We start from the raw sequence: 15,690 nt of genomic DNA, 5'->3' as shown, positions 1-15,690 counted from the left end.
CCAACTCACAACTAACAAGAACAATCTATTTCACACCTTTAGTCTTTAGTCATAGTATACAATTCTGAATTTTGTGGTTTGTCTTCCATATCTGCTTTAAAAGGTTTAGGTAAGATCATCACTATGTTCAATTATTACTCAAGGGGAAAATATATCAGTTTTCAGGTATTGATATATCCCACTGATAAAACAATGATTTCACTAGATTTGGTAGGCTAAAGATTTTTATAGCAGAGCCTGTGAAGTTCTAAAACTCATACATCATTTTGAATGTGCTGAAGAACATCTCTGAGGCCCAAGAAGTTGCAAGTTCTCATCAAATCAATTGACTTAAATGTTATCTCCTTCCTCATTGCCTTTCTACATTTTAATAGAATAGAATAGAATAGAATAGAATAGAATAGAATAGAATAGAATAGAATAGAATAGAATAGAATAGAATAGAATAGAATAGAATTTTTTATTGGCCAAGTGTAATAAGACACACAAGGAATTTGTCTTGGTGCATATGCACTCAGTGTACATAAAAGAAAAGATACCTTCATCAAGAATTCTAAGGTACAACACTTAATGATAGTCACAGGGTACAACATGGTAATAGGGTAATATGGAATGTATTTAAGAATTAACCTCATAATTTCTGTAATCCACTTCCACGTCATCTCCGTAGACATTCAGTTCCATGTTTTTGTGACTAAAGACAGTCGCTGGAGCCGGATTTCTTGGATTGCAGGCCATATCATCTGCTAGCATTAAGACTATATGACTAATTGGGAAGAAAATAAATGAATTTGAATACACAATTTGAGTGAAGTAGCAACACAAGCCTCAATAAACATACATGGTCTGCTAACTTTGAAAGGCTGTTTAATAGCTTTAATCCTCTTTTCTATGCAAGGCATTCCGTGACTAAGCCAAAACTTCACACAGAATAAAGAAATAGCTTTTAAAAGTTAGTAAGACTAACATTACTGTATTTGCACATGAATTCAATTCCATGCAATTTACGAAACTCAATAATACTTCAAAACAAGAATAGGTGGATGGCTCAACCTAGAAATCAATCTGGGGTTTTTTTTTTCTCATTGTACTCATCAGGTTTCTTCATTGTTGTTTTATCATTAGCACAGATGTTAATGTAGGGAGCAAACCATGGCCAATAGGCAGATCTAACCTATGCAAAAAGTACCGGGTCCAGTCTTTAGCATCCCTAATTAAGGAGCCATATTGGATAGTGCCACTTACAATATGTTTGACAATTTAGTTAAACTTATATCTCATATTTATGCCCCTGAAAAAAAATCTCTCTCCTGTTCTCAGACAATTTTTGAAGCATGCTATTGAACCTGGAAGATCTTTTTGGCTATACTGTCTGTATTAATTCTGGGTGTTCATTTAATTGATTTGGATCTAAATGTCCCAAAGGTGCTTTTTCAAAAAGGCAACTGGACTTCCTTTATTTTTCCTTGAATATGTTACACCTCTCATCCAAGAAGCTTCTTCAATTCTGACAGAATAGTGGGTAATGGAAGAATTCATATTCCTTGCATTCATTAGCATTCTTTTTGAGAGTTAAGGCCACTTGGAGATTTATCTGTATTTATTAGTCTTTCAAATGCAGATAGACTGCTGAATCTTGTTTGTTCTCCTATGTTATGTTATGCCATGTGTTTATGAAGTGTTTGTTTTGTTTCTCCAATGTCACATGCTTGTTTTTGTGTCTCCAATGTCACATGCTTGTTTTTGTTTTTCTAACAAAACAAGCACTTCATAAACACATGGTATAACATAGGAGAACAAACCCATCAGGACAAGATTCAGCAGTCATCTGATTCATTTTAACATTACAGAAACTTAAAATTGAACAGTCGTCTCTGAAGAACTGAAGAAACTTCTTGGATGAGAAGCGAAATGACTTCAAGGAATAACAAAAAGAAAAGTCCAGTTGCCTCTTGAAAAAGCACCCTTGGGACAACCATGACCTGGTTGACTGAGAATCTCCATAGACACTTGTAGATTGAATACAATATAATCCTTTATTATAGTTCTTTATTCAGAAAGCTGTCCTTTAGATTAAATTAATTAACTACTTTCTTGATTTTGCTCCTGAACTTTCCTTTGTAAAGAAACAATGTTATCTATTGTAAAGCAAAGTTATAAACATGTTTTTTTATCCTTATGAGCTACATATTTCAGATTTGTTCCTTTTCTAGATTTGTCCTTTATTTTTTTCCAAAAAAAATAGTCACTGTGTTTATATCCCATCTCTTCAGTTTGCAAAAATGTCTATGCAACATAGTCACATTTACATTTTTGAGTCACTTGAATTCATAATTCTTCATCATAAACAAAGCCACCTATTTTTCAGGCTATGAAAAACAATGACAGATTGTGATGAATTTTTCAGTTTAGAGTATTCATCAGATAATAAGTCTTCTGCATATACTTGTGTTAGAAATTGTGTATATCCATTTTTTTAAAAGTATATAATCATCCTCTCTCATTCAAATTCATAGTTAAATATATGCCTATGTCTATGAACATATTTCTCTGCTAATACCTGCGATGTTAGATTAGATCTGAAGTAGTCTTTTTATAATTGTCAGTCAATCAAAATCAAATTTTTGAAAAGGCATATAACTAATTAACTTATGAAACAATTTATTTCAATATGCTAGTGCGGGAGAAATTTTAGATGATTAATCCAATAGTAACGTATTTGTTGTTTAAGAAGAAATGCCTAAGCATAAATACAAACATAATGTTGTTTGAGTCACTTGAACTCATAATTCTTCATCATAAACAAAGTCACCTATTTTTCAGGCTATGAAAAACAATGACAAATTGTGATGAATTTTTCAGTTTAGAGTATCACAGATAAATTAATTCAGTCTAAGTGCTTTCCAGCCAAATTCATTAATAAAGACTTAGAATATCAAAGATCAAGCCAAAATTAAGCCAATACATTAGAAATGTATTGGTAGCTCATTTCTTATGCTATGATTTGTTAAACTATCACCAAGAATACTGAAATAATCTAATCAAAATATTGATTATATATATCAAAATATATTCAAGAAGAAAAATATCTTTTGCTATTAATAAAAAAACACCTGTGCTGAAGAAATTTCCATCTGGGTTCAGTTCCAAGTGGGAAGAAAAACACTGGAAACATGGAGGCTGCTTGGAAGGATGGTTTAATGGTAAAACAGAACCACCAAGCACGTGTGATTCTGGATAGAAGACCACATGGAGTGGAGAGTGAGATATAGTTATAACCTCTCTTGGGCTTGCAAGAAATGTATCCTATTGGTTGTCAGATTACCAGGGGGCTATGCGGGGGTCCAGCTAACCTTGTAGGCAGTCTGTGTCCCAGGTTTGGTTGAATCTTGCTGGGTGATATAATGAAGGGGCTTTGGGCAATTCCTATTATGGCTTAATGGCTTTGTCCTGGTTTGGATCTTGAGTGAGGGCTAATCCTATCATGTCCTGAGGGTGAAGGTCTTTTGTTTTGTATATAGACTGGACCAGTTTTTTGTCTTGTAGATAAGTTGGCACCAGTCTTTCTGGGGCTATTAACAAAGGTGGGGGCTGTTTTCCAAGAGCATGTTTCTCCTTTTCTCATCCAGGGAGGTATAATATTCTGCCTTTTTAATATTTCCTAGAATATTTCATTCTTCTAGGAGAAGGGTGAGTGCTAACTTTCAACACTTATGTACATTCAATAGAAAAGTCCTCCATAGAATAATAGCTACTCAAGTTGTGGGAGCACATTTTCATGTAAAATAACCTCATACTTTAAAAATAAAACTTGCTGAAGAAGTCAACTTAAACTGCAAACTATACCTAGGATATGACTTCATAAATGTATCACATGAAAAATTTCAGTTTCTCTATGCAGGGTCTACATTTTAATTTCAAAAGGTACTTAAATTATAACAAATTCATAGTAATACGGATTGCACCTATTTCAGGTCATAATAATAATCTGGTTGACTATGCAATGAACCATAACCATAATTATTAAATGTATATGCCACCTGACTCCCAACAAGTTAGGACAGTTTACAAATTGTTTAAAAAAGCACATCTTTTTAAAAAAAAAATCCAAAAAAAACACAAGAAAACAGAGATGGCAAAGATGTGACCTGTATTGTGGTAACTATGGTTCTGGATACCCACTTTTAGCTCAAGGTTTACTAGTAATTCTTAATATTTTAGAAGGTTATAATATATAATATTCAAAAAACTTGATCAAAGTCTATAATATATTTGATTTGAATATTCTGAATTATTTACAACTAAGTAATAGTATTTTAGAAATCTGTAACAACCAGGATATTTCAACTTCATTTTTTAATATATATATTTCCTTTTAGAACCTGTCTAATGAAAATACTTAGATATAAAAAAAGAATGGAAGACTAAAACAAGTGTGGGATCACCTTAACAGAGTAACTACCTTATTTGTACTTGGTATCATTTTAAAAAGTTCTTACCTATCAGGAATTCCAAGTCTCTTGACACTTCTGTAAACCGAGAGAGTATTGGCCACATGGCGATAGTTAAACCAGAATCGAGATGTGCACACCTAAACAGATTAAGAGACAAATAAAAATGAGTGTGTGTATTTGTTTGTGTGTGTGTATTTGTGTGTGTATGTATGTATATGTATACACACACGTGTGTGTGTATACATATACATACATATATGTATGTATATATGTGTGTATATATGTATATGTATACACACACACACACACACACACAGGGAGGGAGGGAGGGGATAAGAATATATTCTGCAGCTATAATGCAACAACATGACTGTGCAGAAATAAATGGGCCACTGAGCTACAGCTTATTTGGAAATTTTACTAAGGACAAATTCCGTCAAACTGCAGAGCTGTTCTCTCTCAACTGAAGACTAATGCCTGCAGTATAATCTTCAAAGACCTCCCTACTCTATATTATTTCTTCTCTCACACATGCATATACTTCCTACAATATACAGCATTAGTAAATTAATAAATCATGGTCAAACTGAGTATTTTTTCTGAAAAACTTCTGGAAAAGTTTTATTTTTTTAAAAAAAGCATTGGTGATAGCTAATGCTTTACAGGTATTTAAGTAGAATTATTTGTTTTATTTTCTCTTTTTTTAATGGATATAAAATATGGGATTGGATTGGATTAGATCCAATTCACTATCTTTGCATGAAAAGCAATTTTATCACTGTGGAGGCAAGCAATATTTTCTTTTCAGTGGTACCATTTGGTATATTCCCATAGATTTGTTTAAATTAATGGGTTCAATTAGGCTGGGTTATCTTACCAGAACGGCCCAATTGTTTGTATGGCCACTTCTAAAAAATTGTTCTGCTTGATCCTGAAGAGAAAATATAGAAATTATACAAATAAATAAAATAGCATCACATCCACACAAACACAAATTCCATAAATATTTTTAATATGTTTTTATCAAATCAAAAAAATATTTTTACTTTATTGGAAAACATTAATTAGTATAAACATCATACCAGTTGATATAATTATGAAATTGTACAAAACAATCCTGTGTATGTTTACTTTAAAATATGACTCCCTTTTTAGAAGAACTTTTTTTCTCCATATAAGTTTGCTTTGTTTTAAAGAAATCTTTATTCTGGTAGAACTGCATGTATAAAAAGCCTTTCATGGATCATATCAAATAACAACAAAGAATTCTCTCCATTGTCTTGAAACTTGATAAAAGATGGCAACCAAGGAGGAAAAAAAGAACAAAACAAAAACAGAAAATCATAATGAATGCTTAAAAAGACCCAGACATCCCATTTAGTAAAATTTAACTTTGATTTCAGTACTGCAAATACTTGCAATATAAAAAAAGTACAAATCCTTAATGCTATTTCACAATTTTATTTATTGAAAAGTCTTCACACCACAAACAAAACTATTTTTTTTAAAAAATATCACTTATTCCGAATGAAAACGTACTTTATTTCACCCAGGAATTGCAGAAATTAGCCTCAATGAATCAAATTGGCAAACCAAGAAGAATGTGAATTAGGCCAGATTGATCCAACTGATCAGATATTCTTCTCTTTGAATCCTCTAAAAACAAGCAAGCTAGATTGGATAGATTCCTCCTTTAACAGAATAAATACATTTATTTTAATCAATAAATGTATGAAGTCTGACAAGTCTTGACAGACTCCTGCCCCACTATCAAATGCCACTCAGCCAAAACACTCAAATGATCATAAAGAAATTAATCCCATAATATATGATCTGAAAATACCTCACAATAAAATATTTTTTCATTCTTTCTCAAGAATAATGTACTGTACTCAAGAATGCTGTAAAATATTGCAGTAAAAATCCATAACTGTAACAGGGACTTCTAAATATTATGCTAAACTTATGATGAATGTTTGTAATAAATATTCTGTGTTTATTCTCTTGAATAACAGAATTAAAAATTAATAAAATATTCCTAGTTGATTATCAATCTTGAAGCATGCTATCCTTGTTGCAATCTCTGCATAAGAGCTCAAACACTGACAAGAGATTTCCCTGAATGTCATCTATTTGATAACATCCCAGTTTCTTAGGGGCTAAAGAAAGATTATGACCTGACTCTCTACTTTTTTAACCACTTTGCCAAAAATGCTACATTTCTGTGTGATTTTTTTTGAGCTAAATTATGTGAGAGAAATACATTATTTCCCTTTTTGATGATAGCTTGATCCCTATTTCTTTATCTCAGATCAGCCTTCAGTTTTGAGTTAGTCTTAGCTAAGTTTTTTTTTAAAAAAAATCATTAACTCAATGTGAAAGATTTAGTTAGACTAGCCATTATCAATCACTGAAATTGAAAGTTGGTCAATCGTTAACCGGAACACTTAATGCATATTTTTCCCATGGTACCAGAATCTGGATACTAAAAAAATATTTACACTTGAGATACGGAAATCCAGAGTGGCAATTTTATGCCCTGGAACTTATAATATCTCAAATAGATTTACTATTACAATTAGTTTATTGAATTATTAGTTCAATTTTCTGTCCCTGCTTGAGTTGAGATTAGTCAATCTTTGCCTTTTAGAACAAATAAGAACTAAATCAGCAAGAAATGCATTCTGCTTTCAAATTTTAGTTTATCATAGGGTTGTTTTTTTCTTTGATTTTTTGTTCTTGAACTGTTTTTCAGCCACATAAATGTTTCAAGATTGGGTTGATTAATATCTTTGTTCAAATCTGATTTGACCATCACTGAAAATAATAAGACTGTTCTCTGCTATGCAATTGGAAAAAGCTAGTTTCAATTATTTAAAGCTTGTATTTAAAAGCTTGTATTTAAAATTTCTCTAATGTTCAACAGATGTTCAACTTCAATTCTAGGTCATTTGGGGAAAATACCACATAATTCCTAACTCTGGCCACTTAGTCATAATTTGTTTTATTGTCTTTTTTTTTTCCTGACACAGAGTTTAAATATCTAAATAGAACTCTTGGGGGAAACATTAATTTAGTTGACCTGAAAAAATGCCAGGTTTTATTTTTTCAATCTCCAGAGCTTGGGCAAATGGATTATCATCACAGCAGTGTGACGAATAAATTGAAACTACCAGTCTAATGAATACTATTTTATGTAATTATCCAGCTTCTTTTGTAATCTATGTATTCAATCCCTTCCCATCCTTGTTACAGAATTGTTGAAACAAGCTGACTGATGTGACATAAAACAAAGCGAGTACATGTTTAGTCATTCTTTTTAAAATCATTATTTCAAGAAAACATAAATCAATTAAACAGCCTTAACAAATCTAAATAAATAAATCTGCTAAAGGCTACAACCATGAAAGCCAAGCAAACCCTCCCTCTTCCAAATGAAAAGACCAACAAATAGATCATTTCTCTATTACCCCAAGTCCCTGTTGGTTTTCTTGAGAGATCCAGCCAGCTTTTATTGGAAACAAAATGCATGAATGCATGACTTCTGAATCAAATCCAGAACAACTTGAAAATAGCAGTTAGACTTATATGCATGACTTCTGAATCAAATCCAGAACAACTTGAAAATAGCAGTTAGACTTATATACCACTTCATAGTGCTTTACAGCCCTCTCTAAGTGGTTTAGAGACTCAGCATATTGCCCCCAACAATCTGGGTCCTCATTTTATCAACCTTGAACTGGTCAGAATTGAATTACCGAAATGCTGGCAGCCAGCAGTCAGCAGAAGTAGCCAGCAATACTGCATTCTAACCTCTGCACCACCATGGCATTCAAATTCAACATTGTCATGTACACATAATGTATATAGGAAATAGGAAGAGACTTGGCACAACTCTCCAGGAGCAAAATGACAAGGGGGGGGGGAGTAGAATCTAAGAAAACATTGAAATTATGCAGAAGAAATATACAAAACTGAAACTGGCACTGCTACCCCATCTCCTTAACTCCAGGGTTTTGCTTGAGATAGTCTAATTAATTTCTACTTCAAAGTATAAAATCCAGGCCTTGCCCAATTAAAAGGGAACAGGATGGGGGCAAGGTGAGATTCGTTGTTAATTGATCAACTGCCTCCACTGTAATACTCCCCATTGAAACCCCAAGCTAACTGGCAGAGCCAAGTCTTTTCCAGAATGTCAGGAGGGTTGGGGTGAACTTCACACCAGAGGAGGGGGGCAAGATGTTCCATAGGGCAGATGAACGGCAGAGAAGGCCCTTCTCTTGGATCATGCCAGCTGGAATAATCAGGATGATGGGCCCGCAGCATGCCTCCTTTGCTGGCCAATACCAGTGGAATGAGACTGTCGTGCAATAGGCCTAGAGGCATACCATGAAGGGCTTTAAAGGTAATTATCAATACCTTGAATTGCACCTGGAAGCAAACTGGCAATCAATGCAGCTCATGGAGCAGTGGTGTTACATTCTTGGACCCCCAAGAACTGCCAGCACCACCGACAGAACTTCTACTGGTTAAAGTTTTGCAGCACTTTAGATCTGAAAGCCAAATAGTAATTTGGAATTTAAAAAGAGTATTTGTTTCCAACTTCTTAAAGCAGCATAATCTTTCCTCAAGCTTGCAGGGTACCCCCACTATTTGTCCTATGATCCCAGAGAAAACACATTTGGTTCATTGCATATACTTGTACCCTCACAGATTTTTTTTTTTGCATTAGAATGCAAAGTGCTGCATAATCTGATTCCTATTCACCTATTCCCACAGAGAAAACACTGCAAAAACAGTTTTGCAGCATTACTTTTGGAATTGTAGAGAGATTCCTACAATGAGAATGGTCAATGAGTTGGTAAGGAGTAGTGATTAAAAGATGCTGAACAAGGAATGTGAGATGGAGCTTCTATTACATAGTACTTTCAACTTTGGAAGCTCACTGAAGACAGTCAGATTTCTCTCAATGTATCCCACCTCAAGGTTTCTTGTTATTAAAAAAAAAAGCCAAAAAAGGGACAGCTTTATGCATGCCACCTTGAGCATTTGAATGAAGAATGGGATATAAGTGATGATGTTAATGGAGGAAAAGACCAAGATCCTGGCTCCTAGGATATCCTTGAGAAGAGGGAGGGAGGTTGGGAGGTTGTATCTCTCTCTCTCCATTCACACTGAGGCCTTTTTTCCTGTATTATTGTCACTAATATATATGAATGAAAACTGGGGAGATTATAGTAAAGTCGAAGTAGAAAAGTCCTAGATCCGTGATGGTGAACCTTTGACATTCCCACGTGCCAGAAGTGGCACGCGAAACCATCCTGCGAGGTATGTGCGGCTCCGGCCTTCACGCGTGCAGGAGCGGTGATACCCGGAAGAGCGGTGGTCCATCGCACATGTGTGAGCCGGCACCCAAACACTCGGATACCGGCCTGGAAGCGCGCCTAACGAACAGCTGGCCCTCGTGCATGGGCGCAACGTCAACCCGGAAGGTTGGGTGCCAGCCTGTGCATGTGTGCCGGAATGCCATTCTTCCGGGTTCCGCTGGCCCCATGCATGCAACGGCCAGCTGACCAGCGTGCATGTGATCACAGGAACACGGAAGAGGAGCCAGCGAGGCTGCGCATTCTTCACGGGTTGGTTTTGTGTGCCGCTTCCGGCACACGTGCCATAGGTTTGCCAACACTATCCTAGATAATTCAACTCCATGGGAAGCAAAAAATCAGTATACAGATAGTCTTTGACATGAGCCCAAAATTTCTGTTCTTAAATAAGACAGTTAACAAGTGAGTTTTGTCCCATTTTATGATCTTTCTTGCCACAGTTATTAAGTGAATCACTGCAGTTGTTAAATTAGTAACATGGTTGTTAACTGAATCTGTCTTCCCCGCTGATTTTGCTTGTCAGAAAGTAACGAAAGATGATCACATGAACCCAGGACACTAAAACCATCATAAATATGAGTAAGTTGCCAAACATCTGAGTTTTGATCACATGACCATGAGGAAGCTGCAAGGGTCGTTAAGTGTTGAAACCAATCATAAGTCCCTTTTTTCAGTGCTGTTGTAACTTTGAATGATGCCTACATGAATTGTTGTAAGTCAAGTTCTACCTGTAATAGTGATGTACTGATGAACATGAAAACATATAATATACACTGTTAAATTATGTAATTAAAAAAAGCCAGCTGGGTGACTTTGGGCCAGTCACACACACACTCACTCTGGATACACATAAATAAATTAAAATAAATAAAGACATGTCCTGTCTTTGCCACTTCCTTCCCTTACAAAGCTCAATTATTATTTAAACTTTTTCTTTCCTAACCATTCCTCTCTTCCCATATGAAAGAAAAAACAGGAAATGGGGGGTCACCTGCCAGTAAGCTGTCATTTTTCATTCACTTCCCTCAGCCCACTAGAACAGGGGTCTCCAACCTTGGCAGCTTTAAGACTTGTGGACTTCAACTCCCAGAGTTCCTCAGCCAGCTTCAACTCTGGGAGTTGAAGTCCACAAGTTTTAAAGTTGCCAAGGTTGGAGACCCCTGCACTAGAAGGACTGCTGGCTAAGCCCCACGAAAGGCAAGCATAAAAGACAACAGCTGGGATAATTTATTTTATTATATATTTATTATATCATATGTATATGTATTATATGTAAATAATTTATTATATATATATATATATGTAGTCCTTGACTTACAAGTTTATTTAATGGCTGTTCAGTTACAGTAGCATTGAAAAAAGTAACTTATGACCATTTTTCACACTTATGACCACTGCAGCATCCCCATAGTCATGTGATCAAATGTTGGATGCTTGACAACCAACTCATATTTATGTCGGTTGCAGTGTTCTGGGATCATGTGATCCCTTTTTGCTACCTTCTGACAAGTGAAGTCACATTGACTTAACAACTGTGTTGCCAATTCAACAACTGCCGTGACTTCATATAACTGAGGCAAGAAAGGGTGTAAAATGGGGCAAAAGTCACTTAAAATGTTTCACTTAGCGACAGAAATGTTGGGTTCCATTGTGGTTGTAAATTGAAGACTCTGTATGTGTGTGTGTTTGTGTGTACACAATACAACGTAGGAGATAATACATTAAGATAAAACTAAAATCACCCTAATATGGAGCCATAGAATTTACAATGGGATACACGGTATAATTCTATTTCTAGGGATGCTTAACCATTCTAACTGCTTCTGGAGTGGCTGCGGTGAAATTGAATTGAAAAGGAATTTGAAATTTCCTGGGTAAAGCGGAGCAAAGACAGACAGCAGCAGCAGCCGAGTCCCCGCCAAAAGCCGTCAGGGGGCGGTCGAGCATCCGACCTGAGCGACCCCATGAGGAGCCAGGCTGGCCCACTCCTCCTCTCTCGCCCTCCAGGATTGCAATGACAGCCCGGAGGAGAGTAGGGAAGAATCCAGCGCCGGTGCAGAGCACTCCGGATAGACATTTGCAACACCGCATTTAATTGCAAAGCGATAGACAGCTAGATTTTAAAAGTCTCCGGTCTGGTTTGTTTTTGTTTGTTTTAAGGCGGTCGCCCTTGAGCCCCCTTGGTTGCATTTACTCAATGTAACCAAGAACCAGCCCACGGAAACGGAAATTCAAGTCCTGGGTTTCAAATCCACCCACGGTAGGAAAAGAAAAAACAAAAACAAAATAAAAGCAAGGGAGAAATAAAGGCGCGCATTCCAGCCTTGCCCTCCGCGGCCTACCTGCGCTCCGAGACCGACCGCCGAACCGCAGCGGCTGAAGAAAAGAAGCAGCAGTAGCAGCACCGCTGTTGCTGCAGGAAAAAGACACCGGCTCGGGCTGGAGGCAGCCATCTTGCCTCTCCGCAGGTCCCAGGAAGGAGGAAGAGCGGTCATTGGTTACCGACGCTAGTGTAACTCCGCCTCTTTTTTTCTTTTCCCAAAGTTTGCGATTGTTTTTACTCCGGCTGTTGAGATGCCCGGTGTATAGGGAATGCGGTTTTTTCCAAGGCGTCGGCGCCGATTTCCTGCTTCTGAACATAACTCTTAATCGGGGGAAAAAAAATCCCAAGCCTCGTGGCGATACTGACCAAAATGATGAAAGCCATTGATATTAAAATCTGTTCCCTTTGAAGCGCTTAACTTAATTTTTTTTTATTGCCCAAGTGTGGACGCACAAGGAATTTGTCTTGGTGCATATGCTTATTTATTTATTTATTTATTTATTTATTTATTTATTTATTTATTTATTTATTTATTTATTTTGTCACAACAGTATATATAAGCATGAAAGTAACTATATAATAATAAGCATATATATAAGTATAAGTATGTAATAACTATTAATTACTGACCATCAATTGTGTTGTAAATGTTATACCTTGATGAACGTATCTTTTTTTTTATGTACACTGAGAGCATATGCACCAAGACAAATTCCTTGTGTGTCCAATCACACTTGGCCAATAAAAAATTCTATTCTATTCTATTCTAATTGGATATAATGAAAGGAAACAATAGGACAGGAAGGGTAGGCACTTAGATCACTGGATATGAAAACTCCAAGGTCTTTGACAGGGTGGGGGTCATCTGTAAGGTAATGTCCATCGAGATTGTATTTAGTGTTTAGATTCTTTTTTCCAATGTGTAAGACAGAGCATTTGCTGGTTGAGATTTGGAGTTGCCAAGTTTTTGACTATTCTGACACAAAGTCAAGGTCTTTTTGAAGGGTAGCTGTATTGTTGGTAGTGTTAAATAGTTTGACATCATCAGCGAAAAGAACACAATTACTTTTAAGATGGTCACAGAGATCATTAATGAATAATATGAAGAGTGTTGGTCCAAGAACACTGCCTTGGGGAACTCCGCTATTGACAGGAACAGGATTTGAATTAGTTAAAGATTCTACAAAGGAGCTCCATTGGGAGTTTTACTGACAAGACCTCTATTTAAAATCTCAATAAAAGAATAAAATAAATAAAATAAAATAAAAGAAGAGCATAACTTTCTGTTTTTACATCATGGTATTTAGCAATGGAGTCACTGAGGACATAATCATCTGCTTTCTCAACATTGAATCCTAATGATACTGAACTTGCAACTTATGAAGTGCGTTGCTTACCCTCAATGTAGATAATTACTGTATGGACAATCACAATGTAATCATGGTTGTCCGTATTTGGAAACCTGTTAGTAAACGGGTATGCCTAAATTCTATATTGTTATCTTACCGGATTTTTTTCTATTAGTTTGGTTAAATGAAGCTACTTAATAACTTTAAATTTGGTATTTAGAATATGGATTTCTATAATTCTAGAAAATCTTAAAAGATCCAGATTGCAAATATTTCATCAGAAAAGCATTGTGGCATGGGATTGCATATAAAATTACCTCAATTTGAAGAGAGGATCTGGTGTGGTACACTTTGGGATTTGTAATAAATTGTCATCTGGAGAATGTATCTCCACCACCAAAAAATTATGAAAAAAAATGCGCTCTTTTTTACAGAAGGAAGAAGCTCTGTGACTTTGCCAAGCAGGAACAGAACTGTTTAGGTCAGAAAGTGGATTATTACTTACAAAAAATAAAAGAGAAACATACTTTTGCAGATTTGTACATGTTGTTTTTTGTCCCATGTCTTATCCTCAAAATTTTCATGATGTGTACAGACAGTAAATAAGATGAATTTGCAGAGATGTTGAATTGGTATAGCTACTTTAATTACAGAAACTCCGTTTTGCTGAAAAACATTCATTTTTCTGTCTTTGGGACCTCTCATTTTTGGTCTTCACATCCTGATCCTAAAATACTTGGAAGGCTACAAAACAGCCTTATCAAAGAATATGTACCATCCTAAAGGAGAGTATCAGTGGAAACAAGGCTGACTGACCCTCTTCCTTTTGTAAACAGATTAGTTAGAATGTGCTGACTGCCCTTTTTTTGTTGCAGATAAATTAGCTAGAAATATTTGCATACTTAATTATCCACCTTATTAGTTAGGGACGGAGGAGAAGAGCTATCGTTATGTCCTGCAAGGGACTAACAGACTGAGGCAAGACGGATCTGAAGGCTAACAGATTTATTGGGTAACAGTAATTGCTAACAGAACTTGCTAACACTGACAGCTAACTGCGGCTGCTCAGCTCACAGAGACAGCAGCATGCTGGCACTTTGACAGTTCTTTTATACTCCCTGTTGGCAGCGTCTCAGCCAATCAGGAAGCACTGAGGCTCTGCATCAGGCACGGACCGCAGGGCAAACAGGACACAGCAGGTATAATATTATAGTAATGAACTAATCTTCTGACAGGGCCATCCTCTACAGTAGGGGTGTCAAACTTAAGAGGGTGCTTAAATCTGGCCCACAGGACCACCCTGGAAACAGTGAAAGACTGGCCCAAGGTGCCTCTGCCAGCAAAAACAGAGTTTGTTGAGTGTTTTCGCTGGTAGAGGGTTGCAGGAGGCCATCGCAGCCAAAAACAGAGCTCGGGAGCCTGTTTTCCCTGACAGAATTCTCGGGCCGCCACAGGCGCCCCTGACAGGAGTGATGTTAAGCTGGCCACACCCATCCTAGCCATGTGCAACATCGCCCCCTCCCCGAGGTCAAACACAACCCTGATCGGCCCTCAATGAAATCGAGTTTGACACCCCTGCTCTACAGGATTGTGAATACTTTGTTGCTTTTTGCCTATTCCTTTTAAATGATCAGACGCTCTTGTTTTCCAAAAGTGTATAAAAGCTATGCTAGCTTTTGTACTGGGGGTTCTTGATTTGTGAGTAGTCCCAAGAGCACATCTCTTTGCACGGTACAGAATAATAGATTGCAATTTCCCGCCTTGTGTGATAATTGGCTACTTCAAACCCAGCATTTGACTGGGCTGATTCATAGTTTGGCCATCAAAGATAGGTGAAAGCCATTACCAAAGCAGCTAGGGGAAGAATATAAGTTCAGAATAAACATAAAGCATCACAGGTGACTGAGACAATCTCCCTAATCTCCATAAGTATAAGAAGGCACAGCAAGATTCTGTTACGACTGATTTGTTATGTGTCAGCAAATTTTGTTGACACTTAGCAATCACATAGATTTTCTCTATGGTGATTGCTCCCTTCAGATCTTCCAAATGTGCACACCTCTCCACTGTGACTCAGTCCAAGCATGTTGCTATTGGTTATTTTCTTTCCTCAGAGCCTTCTCCAGAAGTAGGTCTTCACGCAATGTGCCCAAAATAGGATAATCCCAGTCTGCTCTGGT

General features: G+C 36.6%; 1 protein-coding gene across 1 annotated transcript in view; it reads right to left on the bottom strand.

Moving 5' to 3' along the window:
- PIGK (phosphatidylinositol glycan anchor biosynthesis class K) overlaps nucleotides 1-12,311 on the bottom strand; it is a 131,182-nt gene extending 118,871 nt beyond the window's left edge. Inside the window, exons 1-4 of the mRNA XM_058175271.1 lie at nucleotides 12,181-12,311; nucleotides 5,332-5,385; nucleotides 4,500-4,591; nucleotides 631-766 (exon numbers count right to left, since the gene is read on the bottom strand). Of these exons, the coding sequence (XP_058031254.1) occupies nucleotides 631-766; nucleotides 4,500-4,591; nucleotides 5,332-5,385; nucleotides 12,181-12,291 (393 nt within the window). The 5' untranslated portion in view covers nucleotides 12,292-12,311. The remainder of the gene's footprint in view (nucleotides 1-630; nucleotides 767-4,499; nucleotides 4,592-5,331; nucleotides 5,386-12,180) is intronic.
- Between the last annotated feature and the right edge of the window lie 3,379 nt (nucleotides 12,312-15,690).

The sequence above is a fragment of the Ahaetulla prasina genome, chromosome 3, assembly GCF_028640845.1.
Source record: "Ahaetulla prasina isolate Xishuangbanna chromosome 3, ASM2864084v1, whole genome shotgun sequence".
In the NCBI taxonomy this organism is placed as follows: Eukaryota; Metazoa; Chordata; class Lepidosauria; order Squamata; family Colubridae; genus Ahaetulla; species Ahaetulla prasina.
Note: the sequence above shows the minus strand (reverse complement) of the source record. Positions and strands in the feature narration are given on the sequence as shown.